General features: G+C 37.2%; 1 protein-coding gene across 1 annotated transcript in view; it reads right to left on the bottom strand.

The window, feature by feature from the left end:
* The window catches only part of LOC136267013 (receptor-type tyrosine-protein phosphatase delta-like), a 91,958-nt gene that overhangs the window by 53,313 nt on the left and 17,313 nt on the right, over window positions 1-21,332 (bottom strand). Inside the window, exon 2 of the mRNA XM_066062063.1 lies at window positions 13,801-14,136. Within this exon, the coding sequence (XP_065918135.1) occupies window positions 13,801-14,136 (336 nt within the window). The remainder of the gene's footprint in view (window positions 1-13,800; window positions 14,137-21,332) is intronic.

Below are 21,332 nucleotides of genomic sequence, written 5' to 3'. Positions count from 1 at the left end.
TTATGTGAGGGGGTTTCATATCTACCAGAATATGTATATGGACACCTGTAATCGGGGAAGTGCTGATCTGTGAAAGAGAGGAGGGAAATCCAAGTGACAGATATGCTGTGTCTGTGCTTGACTGTTCAGCGGTGGTAGGTCACGTTCCATGCTATATTTCTACCTATGCTTTTTTAATTTTATTTTTTAACAACATGGTGGCTTATTTGTTGCATTATAACTGGAATGCGCCAGTACTCAAGAGATCTGCCACAAGGAGGTATGGAGGTTCCTTGCAAGTATCAATTCGCAAGAACTGAGCAAGGTGGAAAACTATTTGCATGGCCAGATGTACAAAGGTGATGAGAAGCTGAGCTCTGTAGCAATACCAAGTGAAGACAAGAAGTCCTTATCAATACCAGCTCCTGAATCTGTACCAAGTTCAAGAAAAAAAGCTTGAAGCTAATGAGCAGGACAATAGTTTGTCGTCCTCATCTACAGCATACAATGCTGAAGAATTACAAATGAAACCACTGCCAGAAGCAGTAGTAATAGAGAAGATCTTAGATGACAATGATAGTGAAGGTATAGAAAATTGATTGAGTGATCCCATATGGATTACTCATGATAGCCATGTACTGTGTGTGAGTGATAAAATGATAATAGAATCAGGAGAACTTTCTAATAAACATGTATCAATGGCCCAGTACTGCATTAAAAAGCAATTCCCATTGATTGGTGGACTTCACATTCAGAGTACCCTGATGCAAGAGAAAGTTGTAATTGGCTGCACTGCCAACACAATTCAAGTCATCCATTGTCAAAAAAGAAGGCTCTGGATAACGGTGTCAACAAAGTGGTGTTGGACTGGCCAAGTGAATGTGTATGACACTGCCTTTGATAAGCTGGACTGTGAATCAAGAAGAATTGTTAAAGCTATGTTTTTGTTAAAAAGTGCTAACAACATCCAGGTGGTCCCCGTTCAAAAGCAACAAGGGGCAATGGATTGCAGAGTTCTTGCTACTGCTATGATGACTTCACTTTCCTTTAATGAAGACCCAACTAAAGTCCACTACCAACTGAGGCAGTATTTGTTGCAGTGTCATGTAGATCAAAAAATGATTCCTTTTTCCTAGAGATTAGACTTTCTAAGTCATTATTTTATTGATTATGTGGTGAATGAAACTTAAGTATGCCAAGGAATGTTGATATAGATATAAGAAGTATGTAACAGTAAGTATGTTACACTAGAAGTATGTAACTACATCAATCATTATACAGTTATTACACAGTTATGAATTACTTTGCTATATAATGTCATAATTAGTCACAAATTATTCCTGCCGCTTGGAATCCATTTTTAATGATCTTGGGATGGGTCTGTATGTAACAATGGACATCCATCATCCATTGTGCTCCTAGTAGCTTCATTAAATACACAGGAAACTTAATGGGTGTTGAATCTCCCTGCTCAAATATTTGTCAGAATACCACAACTCGACTTTCCTTTAAGAAAATCCTTCACTGGTTTGTTTACACTTAGATCTAGAGGTTGTAAACAGTTGGTGCAATTGGCTGGGACATAGACAAAATCAACATTGTTGTCATTCAACAACTTCAGTACTTCGTCAGTAAGTTGAGCTTAAAAATCATCAAAGATGCATATGGCATGTTGCTCATTGGGAAGACTACACTCTCTTCGCTTCCTTTTGATGTATGGCAAAATGATTTACTCAACGTAAGCCAAAGTAGTTGATTCATTGGCCCAGTGTGTAGTAGTAAATGTGATATGCCAATTACTAGGGAACTTTGTTGATGGCAAGCAGGCAGTGGTCTTTCCCTGATAATTCAGTTGGGGTGGAAGGAAATCTCTGTCCATTGTAGCTGCAAAGACAGCAGTAATCTGCCTTTTGTCTTCAATACCTGCTATTGGCACTTTTTGGACCAAGATGATACTAGCACATATTTGAGGCCACTGTGATCCCAGTTAATAACTAGGCATGGTGGTACTTCTTCTAAACTGTATGGCACTTATGTCAGCTAAATAGTTAGTTTTCACCTCCACAAAGTTATCTACATTAAATTTTGCCCTGGCCTTAGAATTTGCCTTCCTCTTTACAAAGCCCATCCTTTTCAGCAAATATTTGCCCCATTTCTTTGTAAGCACAATGTGACCGCCATTACTCAATAGCAATTTAGGGTTAGTCATTCTTATGATACCTCTAGCACTTGCTCTAGTTATCGCACCATTCACCACACCACCAATTTCAAAACGCTTCATCAAGTAGGCTTGCACTTGCCTGTCTATATCTTCTCCGAGCAGTAAAGGACGACCAACTTTCTTTAACGGTAACTCAGAGATCTCAATGTCTTCTCCTTTTTGCTTTCTATCTCACAAAAGGCACAAATATTCATCTCTCCAGCCACGAACTGTGCTTTCTTTCAATGCATCTGGTAGAAAATCTTTTTCAAAACATCTTATTGAATTCATCACTCCGTGTTCCAACTAGTGCTTTCTGTGCAGGTGTTGCCTTGAGATATGGTGATCGCTGTTTTGCATCTTTCCCCTCAGCTGAATGGACTTTTATAACTTCTTCATAAGCTGCTTTGATTGCCTTTCGATTGACTGATTTAGGGAGCTCTCTGAGTTAAGAGGAGTCCCAGACTGACTATTAAGATGATTAAAGTACTTTAGCAATGCCATATGACTAATGTGCCAAAATCTCAACAGTACCAAAACATCAGTTTAGGGTAAACCGCAAAAGTTTTGTCTATCGAATATTTTGTACTATACGGGATATACATGGTGGATTAATTGTCTGTTTAGCTAGAAACAGCATGAGCACCTGGCTTTCAGGAAGTAGTGCAATCATAGTTGAGGAACATCTCATAACATTTGATTGCAGAGGAACTTCTCATAACGTTCTTCATTTGTAATGCTGTGTAACAGGCTGAATATAGCTGAAAACATAGCATAATTTTTTCAGTAATTGATTTGTAATAGAAGCACATGAAAACATAGTATGGCATTTTTCTTTCTTTTAATGTGGTATGTGCTAGGTCACCAGTCAATTATGGTAACAAGCAAGTGTAAGGAAAAATTAGGAATAAGTTTAATTAGAGATCATAGACATAAAAAATGTTGTGCAACAAGGGAGGTCATCTACACCTGCAGATATAGCTACTAGTGGACATTTAAATTAGGGGTTAAATGTCCATATCTGCATGACCTCCCTTGTTTCACTACTTTTTATAGCTATGATCCCTATTGTACTTGTTACATATAAATGTGCATAATTTATGTGATACAACAAAATCAGATAAGTGAATTGTTTAGATAACTGAAGCCCATACATTTATCTCTGTTGAAATACTCCAATTGAGCACAAGTACACAAAAAAAATGGAATTTTCAACTAGAATAGGGACCATAGCACATCACTATAAAGTACTGAAACAAGCTGGAATAGTCCATGATATTAAATCACAGTAAAACAATAAGAAGTGTTATATCCCTACTGTGCTCAAGATACCATAATGGAAATGCACAGTAGGGATATAATTTTTCTTATCGTTTTACTGTGATTTAATATCATACACTACTCCAACTTGTTTCAGTACTTTTTATTGATGTACAATGGTTCCTACTTATTAAACTTATTAGCATTAACATCACTGCAGCCATTTGTTGGCCGTCACCTTTGATTTCACAACTTTTTCACCCAGGTTTTTTTTAAGGCCACACCTTTTTTTACAGCTTGCACTACTGGAAATTTTGTCCATGAAAAATGTTCATACTGTGAAAAGTGAAGTTTTCATTGGGTGGCCCCACTAAAATTTTATTTTCATAGCATTTTCATAGGAAAATTTAATGAAAACCAATGACAAATTACCACTGAAAACTCTGTGAAAATGCTTTTCATGGAATTTTCATTGGTAATTTTTCATTGGTTTTTCATTAAATTTTCCTATGAAAATGCTATGAAAATAAAATTTCATTGGTGCTACCCAATGAAAACTTCACTTTTCACAGGGTGAACATTTTTTTTTTCATTGGATTTTCATGGACAAAATCTCCAGTAGTGTTGGCTGTTTTTGTGCAGATATCACTTTTTGTAATTGCAAGTTCCAAGGCCAGCCCATGGTTGACCTTGATAATTCCTTTTAACTTTTTCCCTTTACTACAGGAATCATCAAAGACTGCGTGGTTATATGAAGAACTGAAATAAGATGAATTTTGAAGGTGCATATACCATAACTGGGCAGATTTGACTCAAACTAGGAATGGGAGATGCCCTACCCTGAGGAAGTTTCCACTGCAAAAATGGTTAATTATACCATTCAAGCAGTATGGAGCTACGGATACATGAAAACTTATTTATTTAGATTTTTCCAGGGTTACCAGCACTCTTTGCCACCACCACAGAACTATATTACACCACTCCTTCTGAAGAGAGAAAAGCAGAGCAAGTCTTCTGTAAAATACAGCACTGAGCAGCATGACCCATACTACTCTTAATGTTGAAAATACAAGTGGGATAAAAGAACCCATCCACCCAATTTCGTTGTTCATACTTCCATTGTTTCTCATGTTCAAAACATCGATAAGCAATGGTGAGGATACTTGGGTACGACGATATGAATGTGCAATAGCCTTAACTTTGACATCAAAAAATTCCTTCATATGTTTGCTTACCTCCCCAAAATCCTGAAGCATAAACGTCTACACGAGCTCCATCCTCATTATTAGCTGTTGCATATCGAAGGCCAGGTCTCACTTGTAAAAAGGCTGCAATGGATGCATGAAAATGGCATTTTCTGGTTCCGTAAAACAAGTATGTTGCCCGCCCACACTGGCTGTACTTGGCCACACGATACGGCTATATACTTTCATAATTTTTGTAGAATGTTCTAGAACAATCTAGCTACAGTAGGCTGCAAAAAGAAGTTTATGTTTGTAAATATGGCTGGTGAAAAACCACTTTTGCATAATTATGGATTACGGTCAAAATGTAATTACAGTACAAACATGCGTAATTACTTAGTAATCACATCGTAATTACAATTACAAAATGTAAACTTTTTTTTGCAACCTCCTGTAGATTTTCCATTGGTAGATCTATGAAATTATGAACTTGACTATTGAGTAGATTTTAGCTAGAATTTTTGTTTATAAAGTAGAAATAAAGTGAGATGATCAGCCGTGATAGCAGCGGCTCAGTGGTTAAGGATTTGGGTGTTCAGTGGTCCCTGGTTTGAACACTGGTCAGTAACTTCCCCCCCCCCCCCCGGACATTTTTACATACCTTTTTTACCCCGCGGTGACTGTTCTATTAGAGTATTTTTACCCCGCGATTTACAGCTGTTTGGTTTTTGCCTGTAGCTGTCAATGCAATTTCTTTTAAACCACAAAAGGTTAGAGCTACCGTAGATCAGGAAACTTTTGGTGTAGAAAATTTTTGTCTATTAAAATTTCGACACCCAACATATTTTCAGCACTAACATAATTGATGAAAATTTACAGAATAACTATACATTAATAGCTAATTGTATGTGCAAATTATAGTTAAAAATAATTCATTGTTTTAATTTTTGTCGATACAACCAACGACGAAAATTTTTTGAGGACAAAATTTTCCTGATTTATGGTATGATAGTTAACCTATATGCATACCAATTTTTAAGTTATTCCCATAAGTGGTTACCCTGTAAGCATGACAAAAAGTCAGCCCTTTTAGCACAAATAACTGTCCATAGCTCTATGAATATTAATCAGATTTGCACCAAACTTGGTACGTGATTGTGCTGCAATACATTCTTAAAGTGTACCAAAGCTCAAGACAACTGAGCTACACATTTGCATTTTATAATGGTTTTGTAAAGTGTCCCAAAAGAATAATCTAAGCACACTCCAAGCCCCGTAAACAAAGAAAAGGAAAAAAATAAAATTAAGTCGAATTTTGAAGGCTTATATTTCACAATTGCGTTAATCAATCTTGCGCAAATTTGGTATGTGGAGTCCTGAAGGTGGAGGGCGTTTGCAGTATAAAAATGATTCCAATTCAAGAAGGGAGCATGGAGCTATGTACGTATGCGTGAAAACCGCATTTTGGTTCTTCCTGTAAACATACTCACGGTGTGGCACGCCGGCTTTCTTGGCCACATGACACACTACCATGTGCCTTGATTATGATTGGTGAACCCACGCATACCGCATCAAAAGAAGAAATGGCCCCTATATCAATTATATTCTGAAAAGTGAAATATCCATTACGCTTTGTTGTCAGCTATGTTCAACCTGTTACACAACATTACAAAACAAGAACTGTTCGAAAAGCACCTCTGCAATCCACACACACCACACCAAAAGAAATACAGTAAATGGCGCTGCGTGCCCCAGTTATATCAATTATCATCTGAAAAGTAAGTATCCATTACACTTTGGTGTTAGCCATTACACAGTACTACAAATCAAGAACTGTTTGAAAAGCACCTCTGCAATCACACTAGCCACTACGAAAATATGGACAATTTCCATTACGAAGGGAAGCAATCATGTGCTACCGCCAAATTGACACTTTTCACTGTCAGCAAAGATGAATGGAACACAAAGGAGGACGCTTGTACGTCCATGAAGAATGCATTGTACATACTGTGGTATGCCAAAAGGCACCTCTTGGGCTGAAGTGACATCACCTCTCCGGCCGAAGCAACATCAAACAGTGAAAAAATCAACCCCGTAGCTTTACTGGTTGTCGAATTACGCTTGTCTGAAGACATCAGTCAGTCAGTCAGTTAGTCAATCAGTCAGTCAGTCAGTCAGTCAGTCAGTCAGTCAGTCAGTCAGTCAGTCAGTCAGTCAGTCAGTCAGTCAGTCAGTCAGTCAGTCAGTCAGTCAGTCAGTCACTAGAAAATTTTGTTAACTTTTTTTTTTAAAATTCCACAGCAACTTGTTGAAAGCATTTCGGGTCGATCTGAATGCTTTTTGGCTTAAGTTTTAAATACTGCCTAATCATTGTCCGAGAAATGTGAGGCTGGTTTTTTGGGTGATTTTTTTAATGGGCCATGCCCACACTTTGGTGGTCCCTACTATACAGCACTATCGCACTGTATGATACACTTGTACTCAAAATACTCTAATAGAACAGTTATTTCCAATTTTGGATAAACGAGGGTAAGGAAAAGTGAGGGTCAGATAACTGACAGTCTACGTAATTTTAACAGGTTCCAGTGTATTATGGACACCTTGGGACCAACTAATCATGTGCCGGTTCTCAAGGTGTCCTGATTTTGCAGGCCAGTATGTACCAATGTATACATACCATAGACTCCGGTTATTAAGCACATGTGCTTATAATTTTTGGAGGAATTATTTGTGAAGTACACTACACTTGTTAAGCGCATGCACTTAAGTGGTTGTAACTGGATTCTGCTAGGAGAGTATTATTTGTACCCACCACATTTTTCTAGTAATTTAGTTACTAGTGTTCATAGCTTACTTCAGTCAAGGAAACAACAGTCCTGAAAAGTCAAGTGCAGCTATCGTTAATACAGGCAGTGGTATCTGCTATAGTATGTTCACGTTGAGCTGAATCCTGAAAAACAGCTAAAAATTAAATGTGGGTGTTTTCTCAACAGAGTAAACATTTCAGCCAACCAGATGATTATTGGTAACAGCAAAGGTGTCAACAACAGACATGTATGGTTTAGCTCCATTACAAGTTCAGGAAAGGGCTGTAATGGACACTGTATTTGTATGGCTTCCACATAGGAAATGTATTGTGAAAATTTTGATTGGCTGTAAATATTATGTCAAACATTTGAACATAAAGATTTTGAAATATTTTTAGCGGGTCAAGCAGTACTACAAATGAGCCAAATTTCAAGATCGTGAGCAATTGCATCTGTGAGTTATTAAATGCTTTTGAGGATTCAGCTCAACGTGAACATACTATAGACATGTGCCTGGCGAAGTATCGAGTACTCTGTGACGCTTTTGGCTTGTTCCATTGGTATTTTGCTACCATTTCACATAGTACGAGCTTGCAGGAGCGATTTCAACTATATGCACTTAACAGGAAGTGTTTATAGCGCAAGTACTTCGCATGCGCTTAACAAGCAATATGTGCTCAATAACCGTATGTGCCTAATAACCAGAGTTTACGGTATGGATTATGATGTGTCAAGCAGTGCTCAGCAATATACCAGTAATACCGTTTATCGTGATAAATTAACATAATCAGTTATCATGTCATGACAGTCTTTGTTAACTGGTATATAGAGAAATACTGATATAGGATTGTTTTTAACTCAGCCTTTGATGTTTAATTACTCAATCTGTTGATGGTTTAGCAAGCTACACCCCACCTGCCTAAATTCTTTGGTTTTTGAGATGCATACAACTTCATATTAGGTCCAAGAAATGATGCAGTAGTCACTATAACAGCTAACTATACACTGATATACGTACCACAATAATTCCCTGCTACTAATGCTGTGTATTCAAATTTCAATACCACCAAGCACTAGTGTCAAGTGTCTATATTAGCAGATTCGCAAGTCAAAGGGTGAGGGATATTCTGCTCTGTCTTTGTCTTTACGTGAGAATTTTGAGCCATCATTACGGTCTGCTACTGACTTTGCTTCAGTTAAGAGGGCCTCTAGTTGGTTAACTGCCCTTCCTCTGCAGGAGTACGGATTTGCCTTGTACAAAAGCTTGCATTGTGGTCTCCTCTTAGGACTCCTTCCCTTTGTGCTTGTGGTTCTTCCTTCTCCGTTGAGCACGTGCTGTCATGTCCAAAGAGTGGACTTCCTACTTTGAGACACAATGATATCAGGGACCTTACAGCTTCTCTATTGACTGAAGTTTTTTCTCAGGTCATAGTTGAAGCTGAACTGCAACCTGTCTCAAATCCAAATGAGTACCCTCTCGCTACTTCGAATACTCAAGATGGCGCTCGTCTGGATGTTGCAATGAATGGTTTTTGGGGTGGTCAATCAGAGAAATGTTTTGTCAATGTCAGAGTTTTCAATCCTTATGCTGCCTCAAATAAGTTGTCTGTTGCCTATAAAAAGCATGAGAACATCAAACAGCGTGCTTATGGCCAACGTATCCAAGAAGTTAAACATGCCTCATTCTCTCCCTTGGTTTTTTCTGCTACTGGAGGTCTGGCTCATGAAGCTACTATCTTTTACAAACGTCTGGCTTCTCTTTTGTCCAATAAGTGGGGAGATAATTACTCGGTTACTCTAGGCTGGCTCTGTTACTGTCTTTCCTTTTCTTTGCTGCGTTCTGCTATTGCATGTATCCGTGGTGCTCGGTCATCATCCGGTCACTTTGACAGAACTCCACCTCCAATGGATCTAGTTAGGGGGGAGTCACGTTAAAGGAACTGATTTTACTTAAAAGTTTTGTTTACTGTAGCTACTTGTGAGTTGTTATTACAATCTAAACCAAAACAGCCAAGCTGTAAAAAAAGAGTGCGGCCCCCAAAAAGGCCAAGGTAGGAGGAGGCAACGCAAATTCACCTGAATTGTCGTAATTAAAATTTTTGCCATTAACCTACCATCACAGCCATTTCTTAGCCGCCACCTTGGATTCACATCTTTTTTCACCTTGGCCTTTTATGGGGCCGCACTCTTTTTTTACAGCTTGGCTGTTTTGGATTAGATATCACTTCTTTTTGTATTGCAAGCCACAAAGCTGGCCATATGGCTTTGATGCTTCCTTTTCACTTGTTTTTTTTTTTTCTTTACTGCAGGAATTGTGGAACAAAGGAAGTAATTGTGTGTATAGCTTTTGTCTGATAAAATATTTGTATATTTAACATTGAATGATGATTATCACATACTGTAGTTAATAAGGTGACTTCTTACATAACTGAACTGTAGCTGAAACACTCATTGTTTGTAGCTGAACTCTTTTCAGGGTGATTTATTTCTAGCTGAACTCTCTACAGGATGATTTGTTTCTAGCTGAACTCTCTACAGGGTGATTTGTTCGTAGCTGAACTCTCTACATGGTGGTTTCTTTGCAGATGAACTCCATAAAAGGTGACTTGTTCTAGCTGAACTCTCTACAGGGTGGCTGAACTCTCTACAGCAACTGAACTCTCTACAAGATGATTTGTTTCTAGCTGATCTCTCTATAGTGTAACTTGATTGTAGCTGAACTCTCTACAGGATGGTTTCTTTGTAGCTGATCTCTCTACAGGGCGACTTGTTTCTAGCTGATCTCTGGATGACTTGTTTCTAGCTGATCCCTCTACACGGTGACTTGTTTCTAGCTGAACTCTCTATAGGGTTATCAGTTTGTAATTGAACTCTCTACAGGATCATTTCTTTGTAGCTGATCTCTCTACAGGGTGACTTGTTTCTAGCTGATCTCTCTACAGGGTGAACTTGTTTCTGGCTGAACTCTCTACATATGATTTGTTTGCAGCTGAACTCTCTACATGGTGGTTTCTTTGTAGCTGAACTCTCTACAAGGTGATTCTTTTAGCTGATCTCTCTACAGGGTGATCTGTTCATAGCTGAACTGTCTACAGGGTGATTTGTTTGCAGCTGAACTCTTTATGTGATGGTTTCTTTGTAGCTGGACTCTCTACAAGGTGATTTCTTCTAGCTGATCTCTCTACAGGGTGATTTGTTTGTAGCTGAACTATCTGCAGGGTGATCTGTTTGTAGTTGAACTCTCTACAAGGTGATCTTTCTAGCTGATCTCTCTACATGATGACTTTTTCTAGCTGAACTCTCTACAGGGCGATCTGTTCATAGTTGAACTCTCTACAGGGTGATTTGTTTGCAGGTGAACTCTCTATATGGTCGTTTCTTTGTAACCGAAGTCTTTATAAGGTGATGTAGCTGATCTCTCTACTGGATGACTTGTTTCTAACTGATTTCTCTATAGAGTTATAACTTTCTCTATAGAGTTATAACATGTTTGTATAGCTGAATTCTTTACAGAGTGGTTTTTTTGACTGGTTGCTGAACTCTCCAGCTACATGGTGACTTGTTTGTATGTACTACAGTGTGACTCGTTTGTAGCTGAACTCTCTACAGAGTGACTTACTTGTAGCTGAACATTGTATAAAGTAACTTGTTTGTAGCTGATCTAGATGAACTCTCAACTGGGTAGTTTTTTTTTATAGCTGAACTCTCTACGCAGTGACTTGTTTGTAGCTGAACTCTCTACAGGGTGACTTGTTTATAGCTGAATTGTCTAAAAGATTAACTGTTTGTAGCTGAACTCCCTACAGAATAATTTGCAATGTAATATAATTCTATAATGGAGTAAGTTATAAATGTAGCTGAATGCTCTATTAGGGTGACTGTTCTATTAGAGTATCTCGATCTCGCATATGCTACACGTAGTTGGCTTTGGAATCATAACTCAGTGGTCTATACTCCAATTCTTCTGTACTACTGCATAGACTTTCTATGATAACTATTCCAGCTACACACCAATTTTCAGCTCATTGCTCTAAGCGGTTTGCCTGATAGGCGTGAAAACTAAATAGTTTTTTTATTCATAAAAATTGATCGCGTAATTGTGTCACAGGTTGGGCTTTGTATCATATCTCGATGGCCTTTAACTGGATTCCTTTTAAACCACAAAAAGGCACTCCTACAATAGTTACTCCATCTACATAACAATTTTCAGCTCATTCTTTCAAGCGGTTTACCCTGTGGGCGTGACAGACCTTCGACCTTAGTTTACACAAATAATCGGTCATAACTCCGTGAATGTTCATCGGATTCCTACCAAACTTGGTACAGAGATTCGCCTTACTGAGCCCTTTAAGTGTACCAAATGTCAGCCTGATTGGAGCACGCATTCATGTTTTATGGCAGATTTTGCGAAGTGTCCGAAAAGAAGTAGAAGAAAAAACAAAAACAAAAAACCCAAACTTTGGCTGCTCGTATCTCGGAAATGGCTGGAGCGTTTTTCTTCAAATTTGGAATGTGGACTCTCCTACCTAGCCGGCACTTCTATAGGACATTTGGTTTCAATCGGATAAGGGAGCACAGAGCTACAAAGGTGTGAAAACCGCATTTTCTTTCTTACTATTAATATACTCATGGTGTGGGGCGCCAGCTTCTTGGGCCGCATGACACACTACCGTGTGTCTTGATTACAATTTTATACTTAAAAAAAAAAAAAAACATTAACAGGTTCCCATACACTTATGTACGTTTACAGCTAGAAATTTGAGCCACAAACTTTTCAAGGTTTGGGCACAGTAAACTGCTTTTACAAACAGTTTAGTACGTGAGGCATAAATAAAACCTGCTATTTCAAAGTAAGATAAATATTTTTGAGAATTGAGTAGGAACTACAAAAACAGCCTCCTTCAAACAATTTTAGCCATGGTACAGTCCTTGTATACCTACAAGGCCTACTCCTTCCAGTCACATATGCATGATAATAATGAAACTGATTAACTGAATCCTATTGGAGCTGAACTTGGAGCTGTTTATACATTATTATGTTTCAAAGTTCGTGGTTCCAATATTACAATAGAGTTGGTTGATATCTAATTTGTGACATACGATTATTGCATGAGCTATTTAATGTGACTATTGCAATATTGCATGTGAAAGTTTAACTAATTAGTTTAAAAGTCTGCAATGTCTATATAAGTGAGTGCTTGTTTCACTGAAAATGAGTTTACAAAAACAACTAATTGACATATTTAGTGATGGTATGCACAAACTCTATCAAATAAGAGGCCCAGAATAGACACAAAATTAGACAATAATTACAATACTTGTTGCTAAATGCAATGTTGCCTATGTAATAATATTGCAAAGACTAAAAACGTGCAATAATTGTATTGCGGGCACTTGATTAGGCGATATTGGCGATTTTATTGAAATATTTCCCAACCCTATTACAATGGCCTAAAAATGTTAATTCTTTGTTGTAAGTCCTTGTCATGTGGGGTACAGTGGAACTTCAGTTATCTGAATCCCTTGGGACCAGGAGTGGTCCATAAGTCTGAAAAGTCCATATCTCTGAAGATGTGTATAAAATAGCATAATCAAATTATTTTAAAATATCAGTATTTTAACTACCCTAATAGAACAATCATTACTCTAATAGAGTAGTCATTCCCGTAGTTCAGATAAGTGGGGTCCGGATAACTGAGGTTCCACTGTATGTAGATAAAAATCATTACGGTTTTGAGTTTGGGAGATAAATAAATATTAAATCACACATTCAAGTGCTAGCTACGTAAAACAAACATTTCTACTGTACAGCAAAGTAAATGAACCAGTCTATTGCTACTATGGAAGTAGGGATGCAACAATATGGATAAACTCCAAATTCTGCATTGTTTTCAAAAAATATTGCAATATATTGTTGAATTGCAATATTTGAATATGATATTGAAATGTGGTAAAGTGAATGTTGCAATTGTTTAAATAGCCCATATCTGTATGCTAAGGTACAGCAGATGGTATACCCACAGGTCAAGCAACCATCATCAAACACATTTACAAGTAGCTAGGCTAGTACTACCGTATTATCAGTGCTATATGTTCACGGTATGGCTTCTGGTCACCAATAAATCATCTACTATTACTTTCTGGTGCCTTTGATGCTGGGCAATTATCCACAAACCACAGCTCTGCAGTACATTGCAATACAGTAATGAAAATATTGTGGTAGAAAATATTGCAATATATTGATATGTTGTAATATTGTTGCATCCCCATATGGAAGAGCAGCAAAACAGTACATACACGTAACAAGACATAGTCAATACACAACAAATATTTGATTGTGTCCAATACTAAGATTACACCAACAACTAACCTAACGCACTGATGGTGATGGTTATACCTCCCTTTTGACCTTGCATACACTTATATGCTCCAGCTAATGAATCTGCAAATGGCTTAAATCTGAGCTTTTGAATTTTATTATTCCTTGCAGAACATATCATAATGGTACCACTACAACGTTGTATTTCATCTTCATTAGAATCAAACCATTTGGGTTGACCTCCACCACTACACCTTCTACAACTCACACTAAAGGAATCACCAACTGATCTATACAGTGTAGTCCCATCAAATATTAGTTGACCATCCACCGTCAACTCCACACCATCAGTACACTCTGCATCAGTGATACCAGAGAAGGTCAGCACTGCAAAAACATATTGATTGTATGACGCTGTACAATTCAAAAATTTTCAACCCTAACACATTACAGCCTGGCACTATTTGGTTACTCTATACAAATGTAAAAGTTATATCCCATTAAGATCTAATCACAGTATTTGAATAAGAATCGATCATGTGTGATGAATTGGATATATAAAAAAGACTGCGTAAATAAAGTATCAAACAGTACTGTTTTTAGTAGGGACGTAACTTCTACAAAGAAGAAAAACCAGCTTTTCAAAGAAAACACAATGATACAGAAGAAAGGGTTTACTAAAAATCTAGTCTATATAAATGTTTCAAACAATCTAAGCAAGTTGTTATAAAATTTACAAAATTATGAACTTTTTGACTGACTGACTGACTGACTGACTGACTGACTGACTGACTGACTGACTGACTTAAACGTTGTCACACAGTGCTATTGGATAAATGACTGAAACTACGTGCCCAATTATTTCACGGGGTATCATCTACCTTTCGGTGTTCTGAAGAATACCACGTACAGTATAGTGCTATACTTTTGCATTTCTTTTCTTCTTCAGCTGTAGCCATGGCTTTGTTCTACCATGGAAGCAATGATTTGCAATCCAAATCCCCATTACTTCACCAACCTTGTTCACATAAACAAGCGATTACCAAGGGCACATGCCTCCCCCCTATCCTTCATCCCTTTCAAAAAATTGTATACAAGATCGAGATACTCTAATAAAGCAGTCACAGTGTTCATGAGGCAGCGTAGCTTGACTATGAAGCTATGAATAAGGATCTGAATAAGGATATTTATATACTTTATAGTAAATACAAACTCTGGATCCACCCCTGTTTACTGTTTGTTTATTTTTTACCATTATTTCAAAACATGCCTTATTTCATGATTTGTTCAAACAAGTGCCACTCCCAAAGCGTCATGGACTAAATCATACATAAAGAATAGTCTCAATCAAGTCATACAATGGAGCCAGGTTGAATCATGTATAGTTTGTCATTTGATTTTATAAAAGCTAGCTTGTACAAAAAATAGTCATTTGTGAGAGTTATTCAAGTTTTACACACCCTTGGCTATAAAAAGTAGAAGAAAAAAAAACAAGTGGAAGGAAAATTAGAAACATTTCCTTCCAGTTGGAAATGTATATACTCCAGGGTAACTAGAATTGAAACTATAGCAAATATAATACTGCAGTGTAATGGCTTTTGTCCTTTGTTTTGAAAAAATTAATCCCCCACAGCACATGATTAAGTTTGCCTACTTGTGAAACAACACAGTACTGCACCATGTGGCCAAGGAAAGTAAGTCCAGAAAGATCAGAAATGTATGTAAGGGAAACAAAAGTAATTCACCTTCCATGTTAGGATATTAAATGAACTTTATGTATCAAAACAGTACCATCATATGCAACAAAAATCACCTTCATGGAATAGTTTTACTCCATTCAATATCACATACAGCATTAAAAACAGGAAAACACTTACACCAAAAATCATCACAACACATAATAATTTTAATCTGCCTGCTTCACTACCTGATCACAGTTGCAAGTCGAGACTGCACTTTGCTATTCCCTTTAATTAAATGGTTGTCTTCTTCATGCCAGGAAACCAAGCAAAAGTGATAATTTTCCATATCAATGCTTTCCTTGAAGTGGTGTACTTAGACAATTTGAGGCACTTTAGCAGACTGTAATATCCTGGTAGTATCAGACTGTAATATCCCGGTAGTATCAGGTAGCAGCAAATATAAAACAACTGCAATGGGCCACGCCCCTTAAATGATCATGACGTCTCTTGCTGAGGCCACATCCCTCAAAAATAAGGTATTGTACCAGCTTAATTTACTGCAGAGTAGCAAAATCGAGATACTCTAATACAGCAGTCACAGTAATAGTAAACAGTACTATATAGCTATATATGTATGCTCTAATAAAAAGTTAACAAAGTAGTACAATAAAAATTATTAGGGAAAAAACGAATATTCTAAATGAAAGAGAACAAATGTTTTTAGTCAAGAACAAATAATCAAACATCATTAAAGTTTGATATCTTAAAACCTCAATAGTAGAAGTGTCTGATGATGTGTAGCTACTAGAGGTGTATTGATAAGGATTTTTCAGTTGCATCGATATCCAATTAATCTGTACCTAAGAGCTGATATTGATTACATTATTGTATATTCTGCAATGTGTAAATCAAATAGAACTACAGGTGTAGCTACTGCATGATGTAGCTATATTCTAATGATTTGTAGTATTAAGAAAACAGAAGTAATGTAACTGCTATAATGCACAACTACCTTTGAGGCTACCTAGGTCCAGTCTTGGATTTTTTCTCCTTTCTCCAACTTTTCAAACACACCTTAAGTAGCTAAAGTCTAAGTAGCTAAAGCCTTTGAGCAGGCTGTAGGACCAGGTGTCCTACAGACCTTCAGCACTTGTGCTGTAAAGCATTAATAAATAAATAAACTATGGTGGTGTGGCCTCTATTACACCACTCAGACAATTAGGCACCACAAATATTTTAATACATGCTCCCTTGTCCGGATTACTCCGTGTTTTGATTAGTTACCAAGATGGCTGTTATACACAGACAATCAGTTTAGTTTTCCTTTTTTGTTCTTAAAGTGTAACAGCTACTGTTCTGTGTAAGAATATTTAACACTACTTATGCATGCAATCATATGACTTCTCATAACTTAGTGTTTTCTTGGAATAGTATAGAGAGGCTTCTGCTTGTTTGTAGTCGGCAAAAAGGCTTTTCATAATATTTATCATGCAAACTAATCGGTTCACAGAGCGTCTATGCCCATTAATAATATGGAAGGTATATCTGAAACCAATCTGATCACCTTTGAGATCACTGATCCAATTATCGGTACAGTCCAGTGTCTGATGTTGTTGCAGTTGTAGAGACTGACAAAGATTCCTCATTACCAGTGTCCGCCATCTTCACTGTAATTTTGATGCTTCGAATTACAATAATTGTTTTGAACAAATTCGAATCAAATACGAATTCAAATATGTGATATATTCATTTTAGTTCTAAAAATTATTAATTTAAAAACACATGCCAGGATTTTTCTACATTGCTACCCCAATTTCAAGTAGGGATTTTGCCTCATAGTTACCATCACTTCTTGTTTCACTACTTTTTATTGTTGGAACCCTTAATACAATATTTTATTGCACTAGTAAATTTACAAAATAAAAGAAATAAAGAAACAAGAATCAAACAAGTCAGCATATTAAACCATTGATAAAGCGATAATTCTTCTAATGTTGTTATTAGATATCACTTCTTTTGTGTTTGTATACCCCAAAGCCAGCCATAGGGGGCTTTTTAAAGCTGATCTCTCTACAAGGCGACTTCTTTCTAACTGATCTATCTACAGGGTGATTTGTTTGTAGCTGATGAATCTTCTACAGGGTAATTGTTTGTAGCTGAACTCTCTACAAGGTGATTTGTTTGTGGCCGAACATTTTAGGGTGGTTTATTTGTAACTGAACTCTTTACAGGGTGACTTGCATGTAGTTGATCTCTCTACAGGGTGAGTTTTTTCTAGCTGAACTCTCTACAGGGTGATTTGCTTTTAGCTGATCTCTCTACTGGGTGACTTGTTTCTAGCTGAGCTCTCTACAGGGTGACTTAATTGCTTGTAGCTGGACTTTGTACAAGAATATTTGCTTGTGGCTGAACTCTCTACAGGGTGAATTGGTTTAGCTGATCTCCCTACAGGGTAACTTATAATGGTCTGAATTGCTAGAGCGATTTATCTGTAGCAGCATGGTGACTGTTCTGTTAGAGTATCTTGGCAGTTGAATGCTCTATTAGGGTGACTGTTCTATTAGAGTATCTCGATCTTGCTTCTGCTACACGTAGTTCACTTTCGAATCATAACTAAGTAGTTTGTACTCCGATTCTTCTGTACTACTGCAAGGACTATCTATGATGATTATTCCAGCTACATACCGATTTTCAGTTCATTGTTCTAAGTAGTTTGCCTAGTAGACATGAAAACTAATAGTTTTTTATTCATAAAAATAGATCACGTAATTGTGACACAGGTTGTGTTTTGTGTCATATCTCCATGGTCAGTATATCAATTCTTTTCAAACCACAAAAAGGCACTCCTATGATGGTTACTCCATCTACATAGCAATTTTCAGCTCATTCCTTCAAGGGGTTTACCCTGTGGGCATGACCATATCAAAACATGCTATTGGGATTTGTAAAGTCAAAATGGCTAAATCAAATTTACAGCCAGCAATCATTTTATCAACAATATAGTACATTACCAGTGTCCTTTGTTTGTTTTCTACCCTTAGACCATGAAATGGACTATTTTAAACTCTGATTCTTTGAAAGGTCTCAGGATGGATGGATCACTTTTTCAATTTCTCCAATACAAACTCCATACATTTTACATCATTTTGTATTTTCAATAATTGCGAGTACTAGACATGATAAAATACCATAAAACGTGATATCATTCAACTCCTTATAAATTGCTCTATCTGATTCCGCCTGAACAAAATTCTTAATCGCCATGGTAACAACATGATATCACTATTTACTTAGAATGCTAAATTGTGACCCGGTCTGCGAAAAGGGCTCTTATAGCCTTTCCAATTGCATATATATGGTAACCCATAACTTGACTGGTGAATATGGTACAAGCCTACAATTTGGTCACTCAACAACCCTAACCTGGCAGTAGCTGTGGGTGTAATTACATGATGATAGCTTTAGTAGATTAGGAGTTATGATTAGCCAAACATGGATAATTGGAAAGGCTATAAGAGCCCTTTTCGCAGACCGGGTCACAATTCGTGATTTGCTCTCCAATGGATTTTGCATTGCGTAAGTTGCTACTTACTATCATTTGTTGTAAATTTGCAACCTGTAAACACTTTAGCTTCGGTTAAATTTTGTTATCATCGAATAAAGGAGTGTTATGCATGTGTAATGGCGGCAGAACAATTTTGATACCACCTTCAGAACCAGAGTTATGATGAATAATGTAACTTAAAACTAACTTACCTCCATAGGCTACTGTACATTGGTTTTACGCATAATAATGTTTTATGGAAAATTGTAATGTATGGGTTAAATTGATATGAGTTTTGATATGCAGACCTTCAACCTTCTTATAAGTGAATAATCGGTCATAACTCTGTGAATATTCATCGGATTCCTACCAAAGTTGGTATTGAGATCTGCTGTAATGAGCCCTTTAAGTGTGCCAACTTTCAGTTCAATTGGAGCACGCATTCGTATTTTATGGTGGATTTTGCAAAATGTGCAAAATGAAGAATAAAAAAAAGAAATTAAAATGAAATTGTCGTCACTCGTATCTCGGAATCATCTGGAGCAATTTTCTTCAAGTTTGGTATGTGGACTCCCCTTATTGGCCGGCATTTCTGTAGAAAATTTAGTTCCAATCGGAATAGGGATCACAGAGCTACATAGGTGTGAAAATTGCGTTTTCTTTCTTCCTGTTAATGTACTCACAGTGTGGCGTGCTGGCTTCTTGGGCCACACGACACACTATCATGTGTCTTGATCTGAATCATCAGTCTACTAGTCAACAGGTCAATGCAACTGAAAGTAGCAGTAATACAAAAGAGCAAGTGTGGCACGGCTTGGACTACAATGTATCAGCAGATATCGACTTCTGTGAATTGTGTGTAGAGGGTAAGCACCACAGAGATAAATTTCCAGAGAATAATAGCAGATCATCTTAGTTTAGTTCACAGTGGTGTGTGGAAAGATGGGTACACAATCGCTGAGTGGAACTGTATACTTCTTAACATTCATTGATGACAAGACCCATTATGTTTGGGTGTATGTGTTGAAAAACAAGTGTGAAGTCTTTCAAGAGTGAAAAGCCCAGGTTGAAAAGTCCACTGGTTGCACACTGAAAACCTTGTGGTCAGATAATGGTGGTGAGTATATTTCAAATCAGTTTACAAGACAGAAGGAGTTAGACATGAATTCACAGTACCAAAATCTCCTGAGCAGAATGGTGTTGCAGATAGGATGAATCACACCTTAGTTGAAACTGTAAGGACAATACTGTATGATGCTAAACTACCACAGCAGTTTTGGGCAGAGGCTTTGTCAACTGCTGTCTATCTGAGAAATCGAAACCCAACCAAAGGTTTGCTAGGAATGACACCATTTGAAGCTTTAAAGGTCCACTGAAATGGAAAATTCACTTGCCATTTTATTGAATAAATAGGTTGTTTGTATCATGCAATGTACAAAAACACCTTTTTATAAATCAATTATGTTGTTATATTGAGATATTAAGACACAAAGTCTAGTTACGTTATGTGTGACATCAGACAAAGAACCGAAAGTACTGTTATTTACACAATTTGCAATGGGAAAGGTAAATAAACAGTAATGTACATGTGGCAATACCAAGCTCTCCTTTTCAACTTCATAGTGTTCCAAGGTTACTTGAACACTCTGTTGGAAAACAATAGCGGAGTTGTTCTGTAGTTGCTTGTACTGAGTAGCTCAACCTGTGTACCTCACACTATCAAAGCTCACGTTTCATTATGCTTCGCTGAAGCAAAATTAGTTCAATTTGTTTACAAAACTGGGTTAGCAGTACTATGAAACAAACAATGTTAACTATATTACACTTTCCTGAGTCACTCCTCCGCCTGGTAGGGATAATGTCTTGCCAGTGGCACCATCACAATTGTTTTTCCTCACATTTATCTACCTCCATCTGCTGTATTGGACCCTTCAATGAAACTAAGAAATAAACTTAGATGTATTTCAACCACTGTACTGTTGATCTACAGTCCCTTTAACAGGTGTACTCAACCATTCTTTGCCACAAGACCATCGTAAATTCACTTAATGGCTTGTAACTGCTTGCAGTACAAGTTCTTACCATGTTTTAAGTTGTTATGCTAGACATGAAGTGAAACTAAATCGAATCTAGCTGTATATGGACGCTTCTGTTGCTTTAATGGCACCTCATGCATACTACAGTTTCTTTGTCTGATGCATTATGATGTAATATAATTGACAAATCACAATACACTAAAATGTGTTATATCAAAACAAAATCTGACTAAATCACATGCATCAACCTATCCCACTAGTAGCAAGGATTGATAATAGTCAAAGTGTATTTTACCATTTCAGTGGACCTTTAACTGGTGA

Source organism: Dysidea avara, chromosome 9, assembly GCF_963678975.1.
Source record: "Dysidea avara chromosome 9, odDysAvar1.4, whole genome shotgun sequence".
Classification (NCBI taxonomy): domain Eukaryota; kingdom Metazoa; phylum Porifera; class Demospongiae; order Dictyoceratida; family Dysideidae; genus Dysidea; species Dysidea avara.
Note: the sequence above shows the minus strand (reverse complement) of the source record. Positions and strands in the feature narration are given on the sequence as shown.